Genomic DNA, 17,320 nt, shown 5'->3' on the forward strand with positions numbered 1-17,320 from the left:
TTCCGAATATAAATAAGAAATCTGAAATTAACAGTACGTAAATGGAAATGGAAACAGTAATGGAAAAATCCAAGTCGTGTATAACACACTTTCCTTAAAACCGATTCGCTACCTCCCATGGTGCTAGGAGCGTTGTAGTGTCGGTCTCCCAGGATAAAATGGATCACAATAATATAGTTGAGCACTCATCCTATATTATTTTCGGCGAACTAGAACAAGGATTGAACACATAGGATAATCTCAAGAAGAAGTAGAATGGCTACTCTTTTATATATTTTCCTTTCGCACACGGCCTATTTCAAGAAGAAAGAAATCAAATGAACACTCTGATAATAGCCAAGAGAGAGAAAGGAAAAGTGTACCGTGTTGCTTGCATCTCTCCGGATGGCCAACTAGAGGCATTTTAAATACTTCACAAGTTAAGGGTATTTTGCTAACCCATAACAAGTCAAAAGCAATAGACAAAAGTCCTAAGCTTTTTATCCTTCCTAGGAGTAAATAAAGGAAGAAATTCCTTTATGTACTATGCAAAGCAACATCTAGAAGTGGGAGTACAAGTGGTTTTATTTTTACAATAAAACAACAAAAGAGAGTGGCTTTGGAGTGGGTGAACGGCGTGGGAGACAAAGGCATTTCTTCCAACATCACAACTCCCAAAATCCACAAAAAAATAATAATAATAATATAATAATAATAATAAAATATTATTATAATAAAGCATTATTAAAGTGATCTAATAGGTATATTTTGAGAATCAATTTCTCATTCACCTATTTTCTACTTTATGTACAAAATATTAATTTCTTCTACTAAATAGAAGAAATCGAATTCACATTTACCCGATTAAATCGGAAGTGAAGTTCTCATATTTTATACCACAAAATAGTCACTTAAAATGCAATATTATTATCAAATTTTCCAACATTATATACAAACCATGCTCGCTCCTCAACCATGAGAATCCAAAACTAATGCTACATCACTTATTCTTAATATATGAGAATCACTCGTTTAAATAGAAAATTATCAGTCACACAAAAAACTTGGACTAAGAGTAGTTATTTGTATCAAAAAAAAAAGAAGAAAGAAAGGTTTTGACCAACTCTTAGAATTTAATTTTCCAACAATTCCCCACAAATTCTGAGAGCTAGCAAGAAGATTTGTCTAAAATGTTCACAAGAAATGATGATCCCCACACATTCAAGTAGAAGTCTAGTTAATATATATATAACTAGTTATATATATTATAATTACCAAACTAAATTTTAATAAGGAAATAAAGATTGTGCTTAAATTAAAAGTAAAATATGATAAAACTAACAAGTATATAAAAAAAGTGATAAAATAAAATAAAATAACAAGTATAAGAAATCGAATTCACATTTACCCGATTAAATCGGAAGTGAAGTTCTCATATTTTATACCACAAAATAGTCACTTAAAATGCAATATTATTATCAAATTTTCCAACATTATATACAAACCATGCTCGCTCCTCAACCATGAGAATCCAAAACTAATGCTACATCACTTATTCTTAATATATGAGAATCACTCGTTTAAATAGAAAATTATCAGTCACACAAAAAACTTGGACTAAGAGTAGTTATTTGTATCAAAAAAAAAAGAAGAAAGAAAGGTTTTGACCAACTCTTAGAATTTAATTTTCCAACAATTCCCCACAAATTCTGAGAGCTAGCAAGAAGATTTGTCTAAAATGTTCACAAGAAATGATGATCCCCACACATTCAAGTAGAAGTCTAGTTAATATATATTATAACTAGTTAATATATATTATAATTACCAAACTAAATTTTAATAAGGAAAATAAAGATTGTGCTTAAATTAAAAGTAAATATATGATAAAACTAACAAGTATATAAAAAAAAGTGATAAAAAAATAAAATAAACAAACGACAATCATGGTAAATAAAATAAACAAACGACATTTTGGAGATTTTTTGCATGTAAAGAAGGATTTGAGCAGTACATTTAGCCAAATTTGTGGCCCAGCCGGTTTTAGGCCAAACTTGGTAAAAAGTGAAACTAATACTTTGCCAAAAAAAAAAATCTCGTGGTTGGTTAACTACTTAAACTTTATCTTATAGATGACATTGACAGCTTCCATTCCCATCTCTTTTTTTTTTTTTTTTTTTTTTTTTTTTTTTTTTTNTAAATAGAAGAAATCGAATTCACATTTACCCGATTAAATCGGAAGTGAAGTTCTCATATTTTATACCACAAAATAGTCACTTAAAATGCAATATTATTATCAAATTTTCCAACATTATATACAAACCATGCTCGCTCCTCAACCATGAGAATCCAAAACTAATGCTACATCACTTATTCTTAATATATGAGAATCACTCGTTTAAATAGAAAATTATCAGTCACACAAAAAACTTGGACTAAGAGTAGTTATTTGTATCAAAAAAAAAAGAAGAAAGAAAGGTTTTGACCAACTCTTAGAATTTAATTTTCCAACAATTCCCCACAAATTCTGAGAGCTAGCAAGAAGATTTGTCTAAAATGTTCACAAGAAATGATGATCCCCACACATTCAAGTAGAAGTCTAGTTAATATATATTATAACTAGTTAATATATATTATAATTACCAAACTAAATTTTAATAAGGAAAATAAAGATTGTGCTTAAATTAAAAGTAAATATATGATAAAACTAACAAGTATATAAAAAAAAGTGATAAAAAAATAAAATAAACAAACGACAATCATGGTAAATAAAATAAACAAACGACATTTTGGAGATTTTTTGCATGTAAAGAAGGATTTGAGCAGTACATTTAGCCAAATTTGTGGCCCAGCCGGTTTTAGGCCAAACTTGGTAAAAAGTGAAACTAATACTTTGCCAAAAAAAAAAATCTCGTGGTTGGTTAACTACTTAAACTTTATCTTATAGATGACATTGACAGCTTCCATTCCCATCTCTTTTTTTTTTTTTTTTTTTTTTTTTTTTTTTTTTTGAAAACCCATTCCCATCTCTTATGTATCACCTTTTCTTCTCATATGTTTTTCCAAGTACATGTATCTATTAATTGGTAATATTCTTTGCATATTCGGTATAATAACGTAATTTATAAGGAAATAATAAATTATTATGTTATTTTATAAGGAAATAATCAATAGTACTAATATAGAATTACATTATTTACACCAATAATACACCAATACGTCTATACACCGCAGAATTTTTTTGCTACTTATTCGAATGGTAATTTTGCATAGAGATGAATTTTTTGTACTATTTAAACACTTCATTATGCTAACAGTATAACTGTAAGCTTCCAATGAATTTTTGCATATGTAGTCCCTATTTACACCAAATTGAGATTGTTGGACGCGAATTTCATCTTAGAAACAGAAGGAATTTAATCAAGTTTAGAGTGGTGGATACCTATCATATTCCAGAGACAAGAGGTGCGAGTTTACCAAATTAAAAAAATTGTAGTGGTTTATAATTTGTATAGAAACAAAACAACCATAATCTTCTTTGTCATAAATGTGTAAGGAAAACTGCATCCTTCAATACTCCCCCGACAGTCATATTCCAATAAAACTGCAACACATACCTGTGAGTGGTTGTTTTGTTTCTATACAAATTATAAACCACTAAAGCTATAAATCGCAAATTGCACAATCAGTTCACAAGTCAGATCTTATTCTTCACCTACGCACAAGAGATCTAAACCTTCGCATTGTTGCCTTTTATCATGACTTGAAGTCATGTAACAAACCACTACGCTAATTGAGCCTGGAGGTACTTTATTCCTAATTAATTCAACCTGGGGTGCAGGGGCCAAATGGCTATCTGGTTTGAGCCAAACTGGGTGAAAATTTCAATGAAGGAACCAAACTAAAAATCTGCAGAAAATTGAAGCCTAAACAACGAAGTTAAAAACTTCAAACACGTTTCCATCACAGATGTTTCAATTTATTACAGATCGAGAATAGCAGAAAGCAACAGAACTGAGAAAACAAAGCCCAGAAATGACAAAACACATAAAAGAAATTTCTTATTTTGCGGCTGAGAAGAGCATCTTGGCGAATTCCGCTAGCTTGTCGGTGGGCGGCATGACGTCTTTGACGGCGCTATCGGCGCAGAAATCGTCGGCCCACTTGGCCAAGCCGGGAAACTTGGTGGCATCAAGGAGCGTTATGCCGGCGAAAAGCTCCGTCACTCTGATCCACCCTAGGAAGCACCCCAGCGCGATGTCAAGGTACCCAATCGAGTCCCCGCCGAAGAATTTCTTGCCTTTGCTGCTGCTCTGGAAAGCGTTTTCCAGCAATGCTAGGCCTTCGAAAACTTGGCCCACTGCTGCCTTTTTCGCTTCTTCTTCCTTGGCTCCTGCTATTCCTCGCATATTTGGGAAGAACTGCACCACCCACTTAAAATTTCAGATCGTATACTAACACAAGCACTATTCATGTTTCTCAACTCTCTGATTTTGGCTAAACGCAAGGACTAAATCGATTTTATATAGTCCCCCAAACCCAAATTATACCCAATTTCATCCAAACTATTTTTCTCGATTTAGCTTGTCTTCTTTACATTGTTGCAAAAATCGACCTAAACTACGGCCTAGACGCCCTCAGGAAATTTTACCATTAGGCGGACATTAGATCACTAATTGATTAGTAGGCCGACGAGGCGGCCAAGGCGCCCGAGTTGGCCAACCTGAGTCGGTCAAATTAGGCGCCCAAGTTAGCCAAATTAGGCACTCAAGTCGGGCGAATTAGGCACCCAAGTTGGGCGAACTAGGTACTCGAGTTGGCCAAACTAAGCACAGGTGTGCAATATGTACACTCATGTGTTTGTTACTATTATTACCCGCCAGCCTAAGCGCTTTAGGCTCCCTATGGGATTATCATTAGACTAGGGCCTAAGGCCTTCCAAAACACCATTTTTGTACTTGATTGTGTCCCAAACTTTGATGATTTCAGTTAAATTAGGTAAAATTACAGGGAAAATAAGACTCAATTAGATAACGCTATCAAACTTCAGATCTAATTAAAACGTTTAAGACTAAATGAAAAAAAAACACTAAATTGGATATTACCTAATAAACATACCTTATCGTCAACGTAAGTTGCCCAGAAGCGGGCGGTGGCGCGATCATACGGATCGGCGGGCAAGATGGCGGGCCCGGAAGTCCAAACCTCATCGATGTACTGAACGGTGATGAGGGATTCGGAGATGGGTTTTCCGTTATGGACGAGAACTGGGATCTTCTTGTAAACCGGGTTCATTTTGAGGAGAAGCTCGCTCTTGGTTCCGAACTTCTCCTCGAGAAACTCGTAGGCGACGGATTTGAGGTTGAGAGCGATTCGGGTTCGGAGCACGTACGGGCTGGGCCATCCACCCAACAGCTTCACATCCTCTGACGCCATTGTTGCAGATCGATCAAGAATTCGAAGCTCTCTGAATCTTCTTTTTTCCTGTGATTTCTTTTCTGGGGAGAGAAAGATGAGTAGCGTCGTGACTGTGTTTATTATAGGTGTCAGCAAGCATGTGAGATTAAATGCACAAAGTGTGAACGCGCTGACTTCGGATTTCCATAGAACTCCAAAAATACCCCCTTGGAAAGTCTGAGTCCAAATTAGAGTATTTCCTAATTTATGTCTGTATTTTTGCTGACTCTGTTACAATGTAGTATAACTTAAGGTTCAAACCTATTTTCTTTCATGTGAGAATGTAAACTGAGAATCACTAGATCACAAGGTATATACACTTTTTTCTTACTTTAATAATTATTATTTCTATTATAATTATTACTAAGTTATCTATTATACTTTTACGAGCGTTTTGTTCTCATGATGTTATAGTACCTTAGAGAATATTAAATTCTTGTGTTAGGTTTAAAGCTGAGGTATATAATATAAATATGTTCGGTTGAAGGTTTTTTTTTTTTTTTAAATATGGTATGATGATTATTTTAATAAATTTTAATATTAAAATAAATAAGGCAATGGTAAAATATAGAAGTAAATGATTTAAAATTAATTAACTAAGAGCTTGAACAATAATTAACTAAGACAATTGATTAAAATGAAAAAATTAGCAATAAGACAAGGGAATGTGCTAATATCTAAGATAGGGGAGGGTATCTCACATTCCCTTGCAATAGCTAAAAACCTTATGTGGAGATTATGTTACATTCCGGGGAAAATTTGCATAACTTGAACCAAACGTGGAATCTTATATTTTCAAGCAAATATAACATTGGTTATCTTATATAACTTGAACTTAGGGGGTGGTTGGTTCACTGGAAAATATTTTCCTAAAAGTTGAGGAAAATTTTGTTTGATGGAAAACATTTTTCATTGGAAGGGGAGTTATTGAAAGTTGAGGAAAACAAATTATGTGAAAAATGGTGGTATTTTGTTTTCTGCATGACCTAAGAAGAAAATATAACATGGATGGACTATTATACCCTCATAAAAATTTCTTAATTACATATCTATATAATAATATAATTTATTATCATTATTATTATTAAGGGTATTTTGCTCATTATATTCATAATTCATTACCATTCCAAACCTAACCAAACAATAGAATTCAATATTCATAGTAATTTTTTTTCACCAACCTAACAATGAAATTCATTTTCTTAGAATTTATTTTCCATTAAATTTTAGTTCTATTCATCTTCAAATATTTTTCAGCGAATCAAATGAATTGTTATATTATTTGAATTCTACAATTATAAACTAAAAAAAAAAAATAGAGGAGAAAGTCTAACCCACAAAAGTTATATTCGTCTACTTTAAAGAGAGGATGCTCCTGCCTTTTGTGTCAGCATAAGTTTTTATAAGGCATTTTAAGAGATTGAAAATGGAATTTTTAATTGTTATAATTGATTGGCTGTCAACATTATGATTCTTCTCATTAATTTGTATTGTATAAATAATAGTTGTGTTTTTTTTTATGAAGGATGTGTAAAAATAGATGTGAAATTTTATTATATTAATACTCATTAAAATCTTAGTTATATTAAAATAATTTTAAATAATAGTATGTAAGTTTTTTTTTTTTTCAATTCATACTTGTAGAATTCATATTATATTAAAAGTATAGTTTATAATTTTGGTAATAATTATTGTATGATTAATAACTGTTAAAGTAAGAATTTTAGATATGGTAAATGACTAAATATGATTATGATAACATTTAATACATATTAAAGAAAGTTTAATGGTGTTAGATAATTTTATCTGATAAAAATAATAGTAAAATATTTGTAGCGCAATGTACTCCTCAATAAGCATAAAAATACAGACATAAATCGTGGATAATAACATTGGTTCAATCTTAGAAGTTATTTTTTTTTATTTAGATTTTAGATATGTATATTATTGTATAATAATAATAATAATAATATAAATTTGAAAGTTTTATTTTAAGAAATAATGTAACTAATTAATCCTTACTAATTAAAATGTAAATGAAACTAAATTTATTTATTATATTACTTCAATACATAATGTCTACCTATATTATTATATTAAAGAATATAATATGGTGGATGCATGTACATGATAATAATAATGAAAAAAGATAACATAAGTTATTATGCAGAGGTACTTTTTGTCAAAAAAAAAAAAATTGTATAGTACAACTCTTATAGCATATTACATTAAAAAAAAAACGGAAAATGGACATAGGCTCTGTTTGATAGAGTTTATTTAAGAGTTTATAGCTTATTTAAGCTACTAATAAGCTATAAACTCTGTTGGGTAATGTTTCTAAAATAAGTTAGTAGTTTAAAATAAGAGTTTATTTTGAAACACTACCTTAGGCGTTTCAAAAATAAGCTAGTACCTTTTTTTTTCTCTATATTTATCCTTATTATTTTAAATAAATAACATATTTTACAAATTAAAACCCATTTGGTCTTTCCTCCTCAATATGTTTGATTGTAATTTCAATTTGGCATTTGTGTGTTTGAACATTAATTTGTGTATGAACTAATTTTATGAACTATAAACATTTTATTATTTTATTATATGATTATTATTATTATTATTATATTTTATTTTACTTTAAAAAAACATTTTATTTTACTTTATATATTTTCAAATATATGTTCTTACTTTATATTTTATTAAAATATATTGATTTCATTATTTTATAATTTAATATGTAAACAAACTATTTAAATTTTATGAAGATGTCATTTATTTTAATCTTTTTACATTTAATTAACTTATCAAAAAATTAAATTTACCAAACACTTTATAACAGCTAGTTTAATAACTATTCAGATTTCAGCTTATAACTTATAGCTTTAGCTTTCAGTTACCTTTTCAACTAAGATTGCTGAACATAGCCATAAATTAATGATTACCAACCTTCATTCACTTTTATTAAATTTTTTTTCTAACTTAGGTGATGCAACTTTGGCAGACTAATTCTACAGGGGTCCTCAAAGTGAATACCTTGAGCTATGAATGAATTCAAGACTATTTGGAAGGGTGGTGTTTTAATGTCTGCAAACAAAATTCAAGAATGAATATGATGGAGGTGAGCAGACCTAGGGTCCACACGGTTTAAGCATTTTGAAATATAAAGTAATTGCTTTATTAGCTTCCTCAAACCGTGTGGACCATGGCCAGCCATCTTCAATAATCTCAATACGCAGATCTAGAAAAAGAAAAATTGAGAGACACTGTGAGATCTGAGCTGAGCTTCATTCTTCAATTACTTTCCCTTCATCTCAATGGCCACGGAAACAACTTCCACTAGTTCTCGTAATCAGGGTGCTTCTGCTGCAACGCCTCAACAAGTGTTCATGGTGGGTAACAACAATGCATTGGAAGAAATTAAGGACAAGCTCACCAACTCCTCAAAAGAAAGAGAAGTCATCTCCATCACAGGAATGGGAGGTATTGGCAAGACGACTTTGGCAAAAAACGTTTATGAAGATAAAGACATCAAGCGTCATTTTGATATTCAAGCATGGATTACTGTGTCTCAATCTTATTCCTTGGATGATTTGCTCCGAGTGCTCCTCCAATCAATTGACGTTTCTTCTCCAACAGAAGAACAATCTGCAGGAACCTTCGAACTCAAGGATAAAGTCCGTAAGTTGTTGCTGGGAAAGAGATATCTAATTGCAATAGATGACATATGGAGTACACAAGTTTGGGAGGATTTGAAGATATGCTTCCCATCAGAAAAGAGAAATGGGAGTCGAGTATTGTTGACAACTCGACTCACAAATGTGGCTACTCATGCTAGTTCTGGTGGTCTCCCATTTAGCATGCCTACCCTAAGCAAAGAAGAAAGTTGGGATTTATTTTGCAAAAAAGTGTTTGCAAAAGGATCTTGTCCTCCTTCTATTGAATTTGAGGAAATTGGGAGAGATATTGTGATGAAATGCAAAGGATTACCACTCTCAATTATGGTGATTGCTGGGATTCTATCCAAAGCTGAAATGAAGGTGGAAGATTGGGAAAATGTTGCCAAAGATGTAGCATTATCATCAACTTTATTTGAGGAGCAAAATTGTGAGGAAATACTTTTATTGAGTTACAACCACTTGCCTGAAAATCTAAAGACTTGCTTCTTATATTTAGGAGTATTTCCAGAAGATTATGAGATTCCAGCTCGAAGATTAGTTGGACATTGGGTCGTTCAGGGATTTGTAGAAGATGATGAGGCTTTGGTGGCTAACAATAAAGAAGAAGTGGCACGGCAAAAGTTGCAAGATCTTATTGATAGAAATTTAATTTTGGTGGAGAAAAGGGGATGGAGTGGAAGAATAAAGACGTGTAAGATCCATGACCTTACACATGAGATGTGCTTGAGACTAGCTAAAGGTAAAAATATATTGCATATCTACAAGTTTCAAGTTGGGCAATCCTTCAAAGAAATAAGTCAAGAAAATGGCAATTTTTGGGTAAGCCTACAATCAATTTCTAATATTAGTCGTTTAGGTTTTGACCATAGGACACTCTATAAATGCCATTCCTTTCTTGCTATGTTTCCATCTAAATATAGATACAGAACGCGTAGAGGAAGTCGGATCCTTACCAATTACTTGTTGACAGCAACATCAATTCAAGTACTTGACCTCCTTCCACTTTATTTTCCCTATTTTCCTTCATCTCTTTGGATAAATAACTTAAGTCAGTTGAGGTATCTAGCTTTGTACATTGGTGCATTTCCTGGTTCCTTGTCGATTTTAAGCAGCTTGAAAAATCTACAAACGTTAATTTTGCGTAGTGCAAAACCTTTTGTAGTATACTCAACCCTTCCAAAGGCACCACAATTAAGGGAGCTTTGCATTTTGAATAGATCTTCATTTCATTTTATAAATGAAGAAGAGAATTTAAAATTGGAGAATCTGACAACACTTTCGTGGTTAAGTGACTTATGTTGCAACAATGAAGCGTTGATGGTGAGGATTCCGAATGTAAAGAAATTGAGGGTAAAATATGAAGAGCCCAAGCGCGAAGACAGTATGCATCCTATTGACTTGCTCCATACTTTAAGCCATTTGGAATAACTCGAAGACATCAGGTTTGATGGATATGATTTGTATAAGTTGAGTAGGCTAGTTTATATTCCAAAACCATATGATGTTCCACCGAAGCTCAAGAAGTTGAAATTTGCTTACACTTGGATGAAATTGGGGATCACGATGACCATCCTTGGAAGGCTACCTAACCTCGAAGTTCTCCAACTAAAATGACATGCCTTTGATGGCTCAGAGACGGAATGGGAACAAGTTGAAGAGGGGTTTCCAAAATTGAAAGTATTAGTCTTCAAAGATCAAATTTTTTGTAGATGGAAAGACAGCGATTTCACTTTCCCAAGCCTTGAGTGCCTGGTGCTAAAGAATTCCTCACTCTTGGAATCACTCCCTTATGAGTGCCTTTCTGGATGTCCATGCCTTAAGCTAATTCACTTGGAATGGAATTGTAGAGATGGTGTTTTAGAGTCTGCAAAGAAAATTCAAAATGATGGAGATGGTCAGCTCGAGGTCCGCGAAGAAAATATTTTTTTAGTACGGTCTAGTTAGGCCACTTCCATTAAGAGTCGAACTTATATTGCCTCTATAGTCTACTCTATATATGCATTATCTTCTATACTCCATATACATTTGGATTGTTAATTAGTCTAACACTGTTTCTTTTTTTTTTTTTTTGAAAAGAAACAGTGTTAGACTAATTAACAAAAAACACTGTTTCTTTTCAAAAAAAAAAAAGAAACAGTGTTTTCTTATTTCAAGTACTTTGCAACACAGATTGAAGAGAATGGAAACAAGAAGCTAAGCATCACATGTTCTCCTACCACTTTGAAGGTAACTTTAATTTGATGACTCCACCATCATATCAACTGAAGCAAGCACCCATACATACCTCTTAGCTCCCTAAACAAATCCTAAGCTCTGTCAATGTTGTTGTGATTTAAGGTTAGAAAATTTACTTCATTGTTTTGGTTTTGCATTGCAAGTTATTTTTTCTTTTTCTTAGCAAATTGTGGTTTGATTTTGAGGTGAGAAATTGTTCCCTTGAAAGGTGGGAGTGCTTCGGTATAAGAAAAGGGACCGGCTTAGTTTTATTTTGATGATTGTTGCTTTTATGCAAGTTTTATGTGGTGGTTTTGTATGGATTATTGACTATCGAATCACAATGTGTAGTTGTGGGAGAGAAAAATTTATTATATTTATTATAGACTTTTAGCTTGATGCTAAAAAAAACGTAATTGGAATACATTTGATAAATCCTCAATCACTCGAGAAAAAAGAATTTTACATTTCTCAGGTGAAATTTACTTTTCTTGATATCATGAAATATGATTCGTATTGAGCCAAACTTTTCTAAATAAAAAATTATATCAAATGTGAGAATAATTCTTTTACCTTTTAAATTCGCAGAAAAATTCGAACTTTTCTAGCTACAAAACGCCCCTGATTATATAGTAAAAGAAGGTTATAAAAGACTTTTGTGTCACATTTTGATTGAATATGCACTGAGAAATAAAATTTATGAAAAAAAAAACATGGATATTTGTATGATGTTCAAAATTTAAAGACCTAAAGTTGATTTGCTAAGCACCAAATTTGCAGAAGCAGAACAATATGTAGGAAATCTCAAGATACAACAGAGTGGCAGGCTACATCTCAAGCAAACTATTAAAGGTGTCTAAGATTGGGGTTTCATATGGGTAAACATCTTCATTGCAAACTCGGCTAGTTTCTCAGTGGAAGGCATCACATCCTTCACGGCATCATCAGCGCAGAAATCTTGTGCCCAATTGGCCAAACCAGGAACCTTAGCTTCATCCACAAACTTAATCCTGTTAAATGTCTCGGTCACCCTTATCCAGGCCATAAAGCATCCCAGTGCAATGTCCAAGAACCCCATTCTCTCTCCCCCAAAGAATTTCTTCCCTTTGCTGCAACTTTGGAAGGCACCCTCCAACACCCCCAAGCCTTCTTCCACCTCACTTATCGCTGCCTTTTTGGCTTCCTCATCCTGAGCAGTTGCCACGGTTTGCAGCTTTGGGAACCACTGCACCACAAAAAATTACAATTATGTTGGGCGGAGGCTGATAAGAGCCAAGTCCAGCACTATGTAACTAGGAGAATTGTTGGGCAAGACAAGTAGGATAACTCTCAAAAATCTGTGGTGTAAAAAAATTAAATTGCTCTACCAACTGTAACTTTTAGCGTATTGATAAGTGTTTCATCTTAATAAGTAGTATCTGGGGATTCGAGACACAGTTTCAGTGATTTTCCGCCATATGGAGCTCATTTTCTCCGGTCAACGAAAATCATTTTACATTGAATGGGTTTTTCAGTGATTGCCAAACATCCAAAGCCTAGAAAATGATTTCCGAAAATCATTTTTCGGACTTCCAAACACACCCTTAGTACGAAATATGGTACTACGAAGAAACAGGCCATTTGGATTTTTTAATCTCGTTTTTATAAATAAATGAATTCTGATCAAAAGTTATAAAATTAATGAAAGAAAGAAGAATCTTATCATGGTGGATGATATGAAGAAATTGATGAGCTTTAGACTAAAATAGAAAAAGGGGGTTAATTACAGATTTTTTTTTTTAATTTCTTAAGTAGTTAGATTTAAAATAGATATTAGACCCTATGTTTTGTACGGTTGGGCATTATGCACAAACAAAAATTGACCCTGCTAAGAATCTAGAGAATAAATTAGTGCATCCCTACCAGTTTTAATAGAGTTTTTGTCAATAAAAAAATTTGGGATAGAAAAACAATACTGACTTTGGAAACTAAATTTTGGAGCAAAATTTCTCCTGCTTTGATTTTGTAGGAGTTGCAGGAGAAGACTAAAAAAAAAAAAAAAAAAAAAAAAAAAAAAAAAAAAAAAACCAAACAAGCGCGTTTGATCCAAACTTCGCGCTCGCTGGGGAGCGTCAGAGTGGCCACCAAACTTTTAAATGCAACTTTTATATTTTTTTTGTCAGAATTTATTTTTTATTCTTTTTTCTTTTTCTCCTTTTTATCTTTCCTTTCATATTCTTTTTCTTAATCACACTTACAAAAACCAGTCGTTATACCATGGACCACGGTCCACAATGCATTGTGGACCGCGGTCACTAATACTACAGTTCATCTCAAAAAATACTGCCTTACATTTGTTTTTATATTATTGAATGAAACTGTAGTTATATCGAAATGTAACTGTAATTGTATTGAAATGTAACTGCAGTGTATATGAACTGATATTGAATAACAGTTTCACATTTGTGTTTTATATTATCGAATGAAACTGTAGTTATATCGAAATGTAACTGTAGTTATATCGAAATGTAACTGTAATTGTGTTGAAATGTAACTGCAGTGTATATGAACTGATACTGAATAACAGTTTCACATTTGTGTTTTTTTATTATCGAATGAAACTGTAGTTATATCGAAATGTAACTGAAGTTGTGTTGAAATGTAACTGCAGTGTATATGAACTGAAAGTAAATGACGCGGAACGGAAGTCGTTTTATCTGTCTGTTTTCATTAATTAAAACGACGTTGTTTTGATGCGCGATACACGATATAATTTGCGGCAAAACTCCTCAAAATCACAAAAAATCCTATAATTACGGATTTTCTTAGAGTGAGGCAGAGAGAGAGAGAGAGAAAAAGAGGAATAGGGAAGTGGGTTTGGTCTTTACACTTTACAGCACAAAAGGAATAGGAAAGTGGATTTGGTCCGACAAAGGTGGATAATGCCATGGAAAAGAGAAAGTAAACATCATATTTATATACATATTGCACACTCAATCATCAATAATTGAATTCTTTATATTAGATCAAGCAATTCATGTCCAAACCTCACTGGCCTCCCATTCACCTTTTGAGCATCCATATTAGTTGTGAATTTTACACAATTTTTTTATGTGGCACTAATAAAGAAAGGTAGGAGAACAAAAAAAATCAAAAGAAAGAAAAGGAAAAAATAATTTGACATGGAAATCAAATTATTTTGTTTGGTTGGAGGGAATTACAATTCCCTCATTTTCATGGAATTAGAATCACATGATCACCTGGGATTTTAATTCCGTAAATTTTAGGAAAAAAAAATCCTAACACCACAAACAACAACAACATTATTATTATTATTATTATAGACAGAACTTTAGTTTTTGTGGAAAAATGTAGAGTGAGTGGAAGATTGATGACGTGTAATATCCAACATTTCCTCCAACAACATAATCTATTCCTTTTCTCTCTTTTTTTTTTTTTTTTTTTTTTTTGTGGAAATTTTCTCTCTTTTCTTTTCTTCCCTCCATCTCACCTTTACATAATTTTTTTTTTAAAAAAAAAACCCAAAAAATCATAAATGGAAATGCTCTTTGCTCAAAATGCATTGAGGTTTAACGTGTATTCCTAAAATTCTGGATAAGGGAAGTATTTGTAGAATACGAATTAAATCTTCCTTAAGAGACATTTTGTTACTTTTTCATCAATTAAACTCTCATGAAAATGTTTCCAAAATTATGTTTGTTGGGAATAAAATGAAAATTAATTATATGTTTGGTGTTATCTTGGAAAGATAACAATTAAATTTTATAAAATCAACAAAAAAACTAAATTTTAAATCAAAATCGTAAATTTTCTAGACTTTAAGTAGTAAAAAGTTAACCACTAAACCAAATAAAGTAAAAAACTTACAGCACGTTTGGTTCACGGAATGAATTTGGAGGGAATAGGAATGTTATTCCACAAGGAATGGAATAGGTAATGAATAGAACATAATTGTATTCTATTGTTTGGTTCGCTGAAGAAATAGACTTTAGGAATTGTATTATAACGTTTGGTTAGTAGAAGGAATAGAAATGGAATATATGCTTAAAGACATAAATACCCTTATGCAAAATATATTATTATTATTATTATTATTATTATTATTATTATTATTACTACCTAAGATTTTTATATAATATTATTTTATAGCAATTACAATATTAAAAAAATGATATATAAATTATGAAACAAAATATGCATATAAATAACAAAAATTTTTAAAGAACATTCAACAATATTAGGAATGAAGAAATTATAAGGTCTTCATTCAAGAAGTTAATTTGAGATGGGTGTTTCTCCTTATTTTAAGGAGTCTCTCCTTATTTAGGAGTCTTTCTACAACAAATGATGATATTCAAGAGTCAATAACTAATGATCCATAGCAATCAACTCACGTCTCTCATTTTAATTACCGACATACTTAAAACTAATTATTTAGCTCTGTCCTCTTCGCTCTGTGGAAGTTCGGATCGCCGCATTCTTGTATTGCTCGACGACTCATCCCTCAAGTCATCTCAGTCCCTCTTCTTTAACACTCTGCGATCTCGCTGTTTCGTTCTGAACCTCTTCTTTAACACTCTGCGATCTCGCTGTTTCGTTCTGAAATTCAAGCTCCTTGATGATCCCACCATCCATTTCGTTCTGAAATTCAAGCTCCTTGATGATCCCACCATCCAACGATATTGACAGTACTTGTACGATGCTAATGCATATGATTTAATTTGATCTGAAACATTGCTGCAGAGTGCGGTGTCGATTTGGATGAGGATCCCTTTGTTGTGGTTATTGATCATTCTAGCCATGCTCTCTCTGAAACTGAGAGAAAAAGAGAGAACCACTCTTTTGCACTGCTCAAAAGGAACTCCAAGTTTGGGTGATTCTTGATTCAGATTCAATGATGAGAAAAATAGTAATTTCCTGTCAATTGTTGGCACTTTCTGATTTCTACTCAATTCATTCCAACTTCTCAACCAGGTTGATCATCCATTTTAGAGACTCAAAAAACAAACCTAAAAATTTAAACAAAGGGTAAAAAAGGAAATATAATAAAATACATATTCCTAAGAGGTCAGGAATAGGTTAATACCGGGGACCCTGGTAATAGCTATTACCCTTGCAAGGGTAATAGCTCATTCCCAGGAACAATGTTCCTGGGAATACAAATCCGAACCAAACAACGGAATAGGTTATTACTGGGAATGCTATGCCATTCCCTACCTATTCCGTGAACCAAACATCCCATTAGTCATAAACATTAAAATCGAAACCTAAGATTGACAAGACCTAGGGTCTTGGTGTTTTGGTGTTTTAAACTAAATTTTAAATGTGAACCGTAAATGCTAATTGATTTGGAATGGTGAATTCTTGTGTTTTACAGGACGTTTGGTTGGAAATAAAAGATTAGAGCCAAAAGAAATTGTAATTTAGTGAGAGAAGAATAATGTGAAAAGAAAGTAAGAATTCAAATTACATTATTTGGAAGGAAGGAATAGAACTATTGAGAAGGAGAATGAAAGAAATGGTATAAAAATTAAAACAATGTATTTGTGTAATAATAATACTAATCAAAGGTATAAAAAAAGTTCTTTTAAAAAAAAAAAATTTCCCATTCTTTTCCCCATTAAATTGCAATTCATATTGGGAAGGATATGAATTGCAATTCAACAAAATAAAAAAATTACAATTCTTTTCAATCAAACACTATAATTTAAAGGATCACACTTGTGTGAGACCGTCTCACGGATCCTTATTCGTGAGACGGGCCGGGTCGGATCAAAGCACCATGCAAATGTCATACTTATATGTGCAACTATCATACTTATATGCTCATATAACACTAATCAAGAATATAATTTTTGTTACTTATAAGAGAAAAAGTAATACATTTTTCATAATAAGTAATATTGACAAGTGTCCCTTACTTATAAGGGCAAATATAATACTTTTGAAGAAAAAAATAATACTTTTAAATTGAAATATAAAAGTATTGTATTTTCCCT

General features: G+C 32.2%; 3 protein-coding genes across 7 annotated transcripts; 1 reads left to right on the top strand and 2 right to left on the bottom strand.

Annotated features, from left to right (window-relative positions):
* Positions 1-3,886: 3,886 nt before the first annotated feature.
* Positions 3,887-5,521, bottom strand: LOC116005019 (glutathione S-transferase U17-like). Its single transcript, XM_031245237.1, has 2 exons — positions 5,095-5,521; positions 3,887-4,397 (listed from the first exon to the last, which is right to left on the bottom strand). Exons 1-2 carry the CDS (start codon positions 5,410-5,412, stop codon positions 4,038-4,040), a joined length of 678 nt encoding a protein of 225 aa, XP_031101097.1. The 5' UTR covers positions 5,413-5,521; the 3' UTR covers positions 3,887-4,037.
* A 3,120-nt stretch (positions 5,522-8,641) lies between these two features.
* Positions 8,642-12,846, top strand: LOC116004448 (putative late blight resistance protein homolog R1A-4). Of its 5 annotated transcripts, none has more exons than XR_004094801.1 (3): positions 8,642-10,091; positions 11,184-11,333; positions 12,102-12,846. XR_004094801.1 is itself a non-coding variant. In XM_031244508.1 (3 exons), exons 1-3 carry the CDS (start codon positions 8,745-8,747, stop codon positions 12,117-12,119), a joined length of 1,422 nt encoding a protein of 473 aa, XP_031100368.1. In that variant the 5' UTR covers positions 8,642-8,744; the 3' UTR covers positions 12,120-12,846. The 5 variants fall into 5 exon arrangements, 3 of the variants coding, with proteins under 3 accessions (XP_031100368.1, XP_031100370.1, XP_031100369.1); XR_004094800.1 differs by having other exon boundaries at positions 11,277-11,444; XM_031244508.1 differs by having other exon boundaries at positions 11,277-11,333.
* On the bottom strand, positions 12,178-15,956 carry LOC116004778 (glutathione S-transferase U17-like). The gene is made up of 2 exons (XM_031244944.1): positions 15,855-15,956; positions 12,178-12,546 (listed from the first exon to the last, which is right to left on the bottom strand). Exons 1-2 carry the CDS (start codon positions 15,954-15,956, stop codon positions 12,178-12,180), a joined length of 471 nt encoding a protein of 156 aa, XP_031100804.1.
* Between the last annotated feature and the right edge of the window lie 1,364 nt (positions 15,957-17,320).

The sequence above is a fragment of the Ipomoea triloba genome, chromosome 14 (genome assembly GCF_003576645.1).
Source record: "Ipomoea triloba cultivar NCNSP0323 chromosome 14, ASM357664v1".
Classification (NCBI taxonomy): domain Eukaryota; kingdom Viridiplantae; phylum Streptophyta; class Magnoliopsida; order Solanales; family Convolvulaceae; genus Ipomoea; species Ipomoea triloba.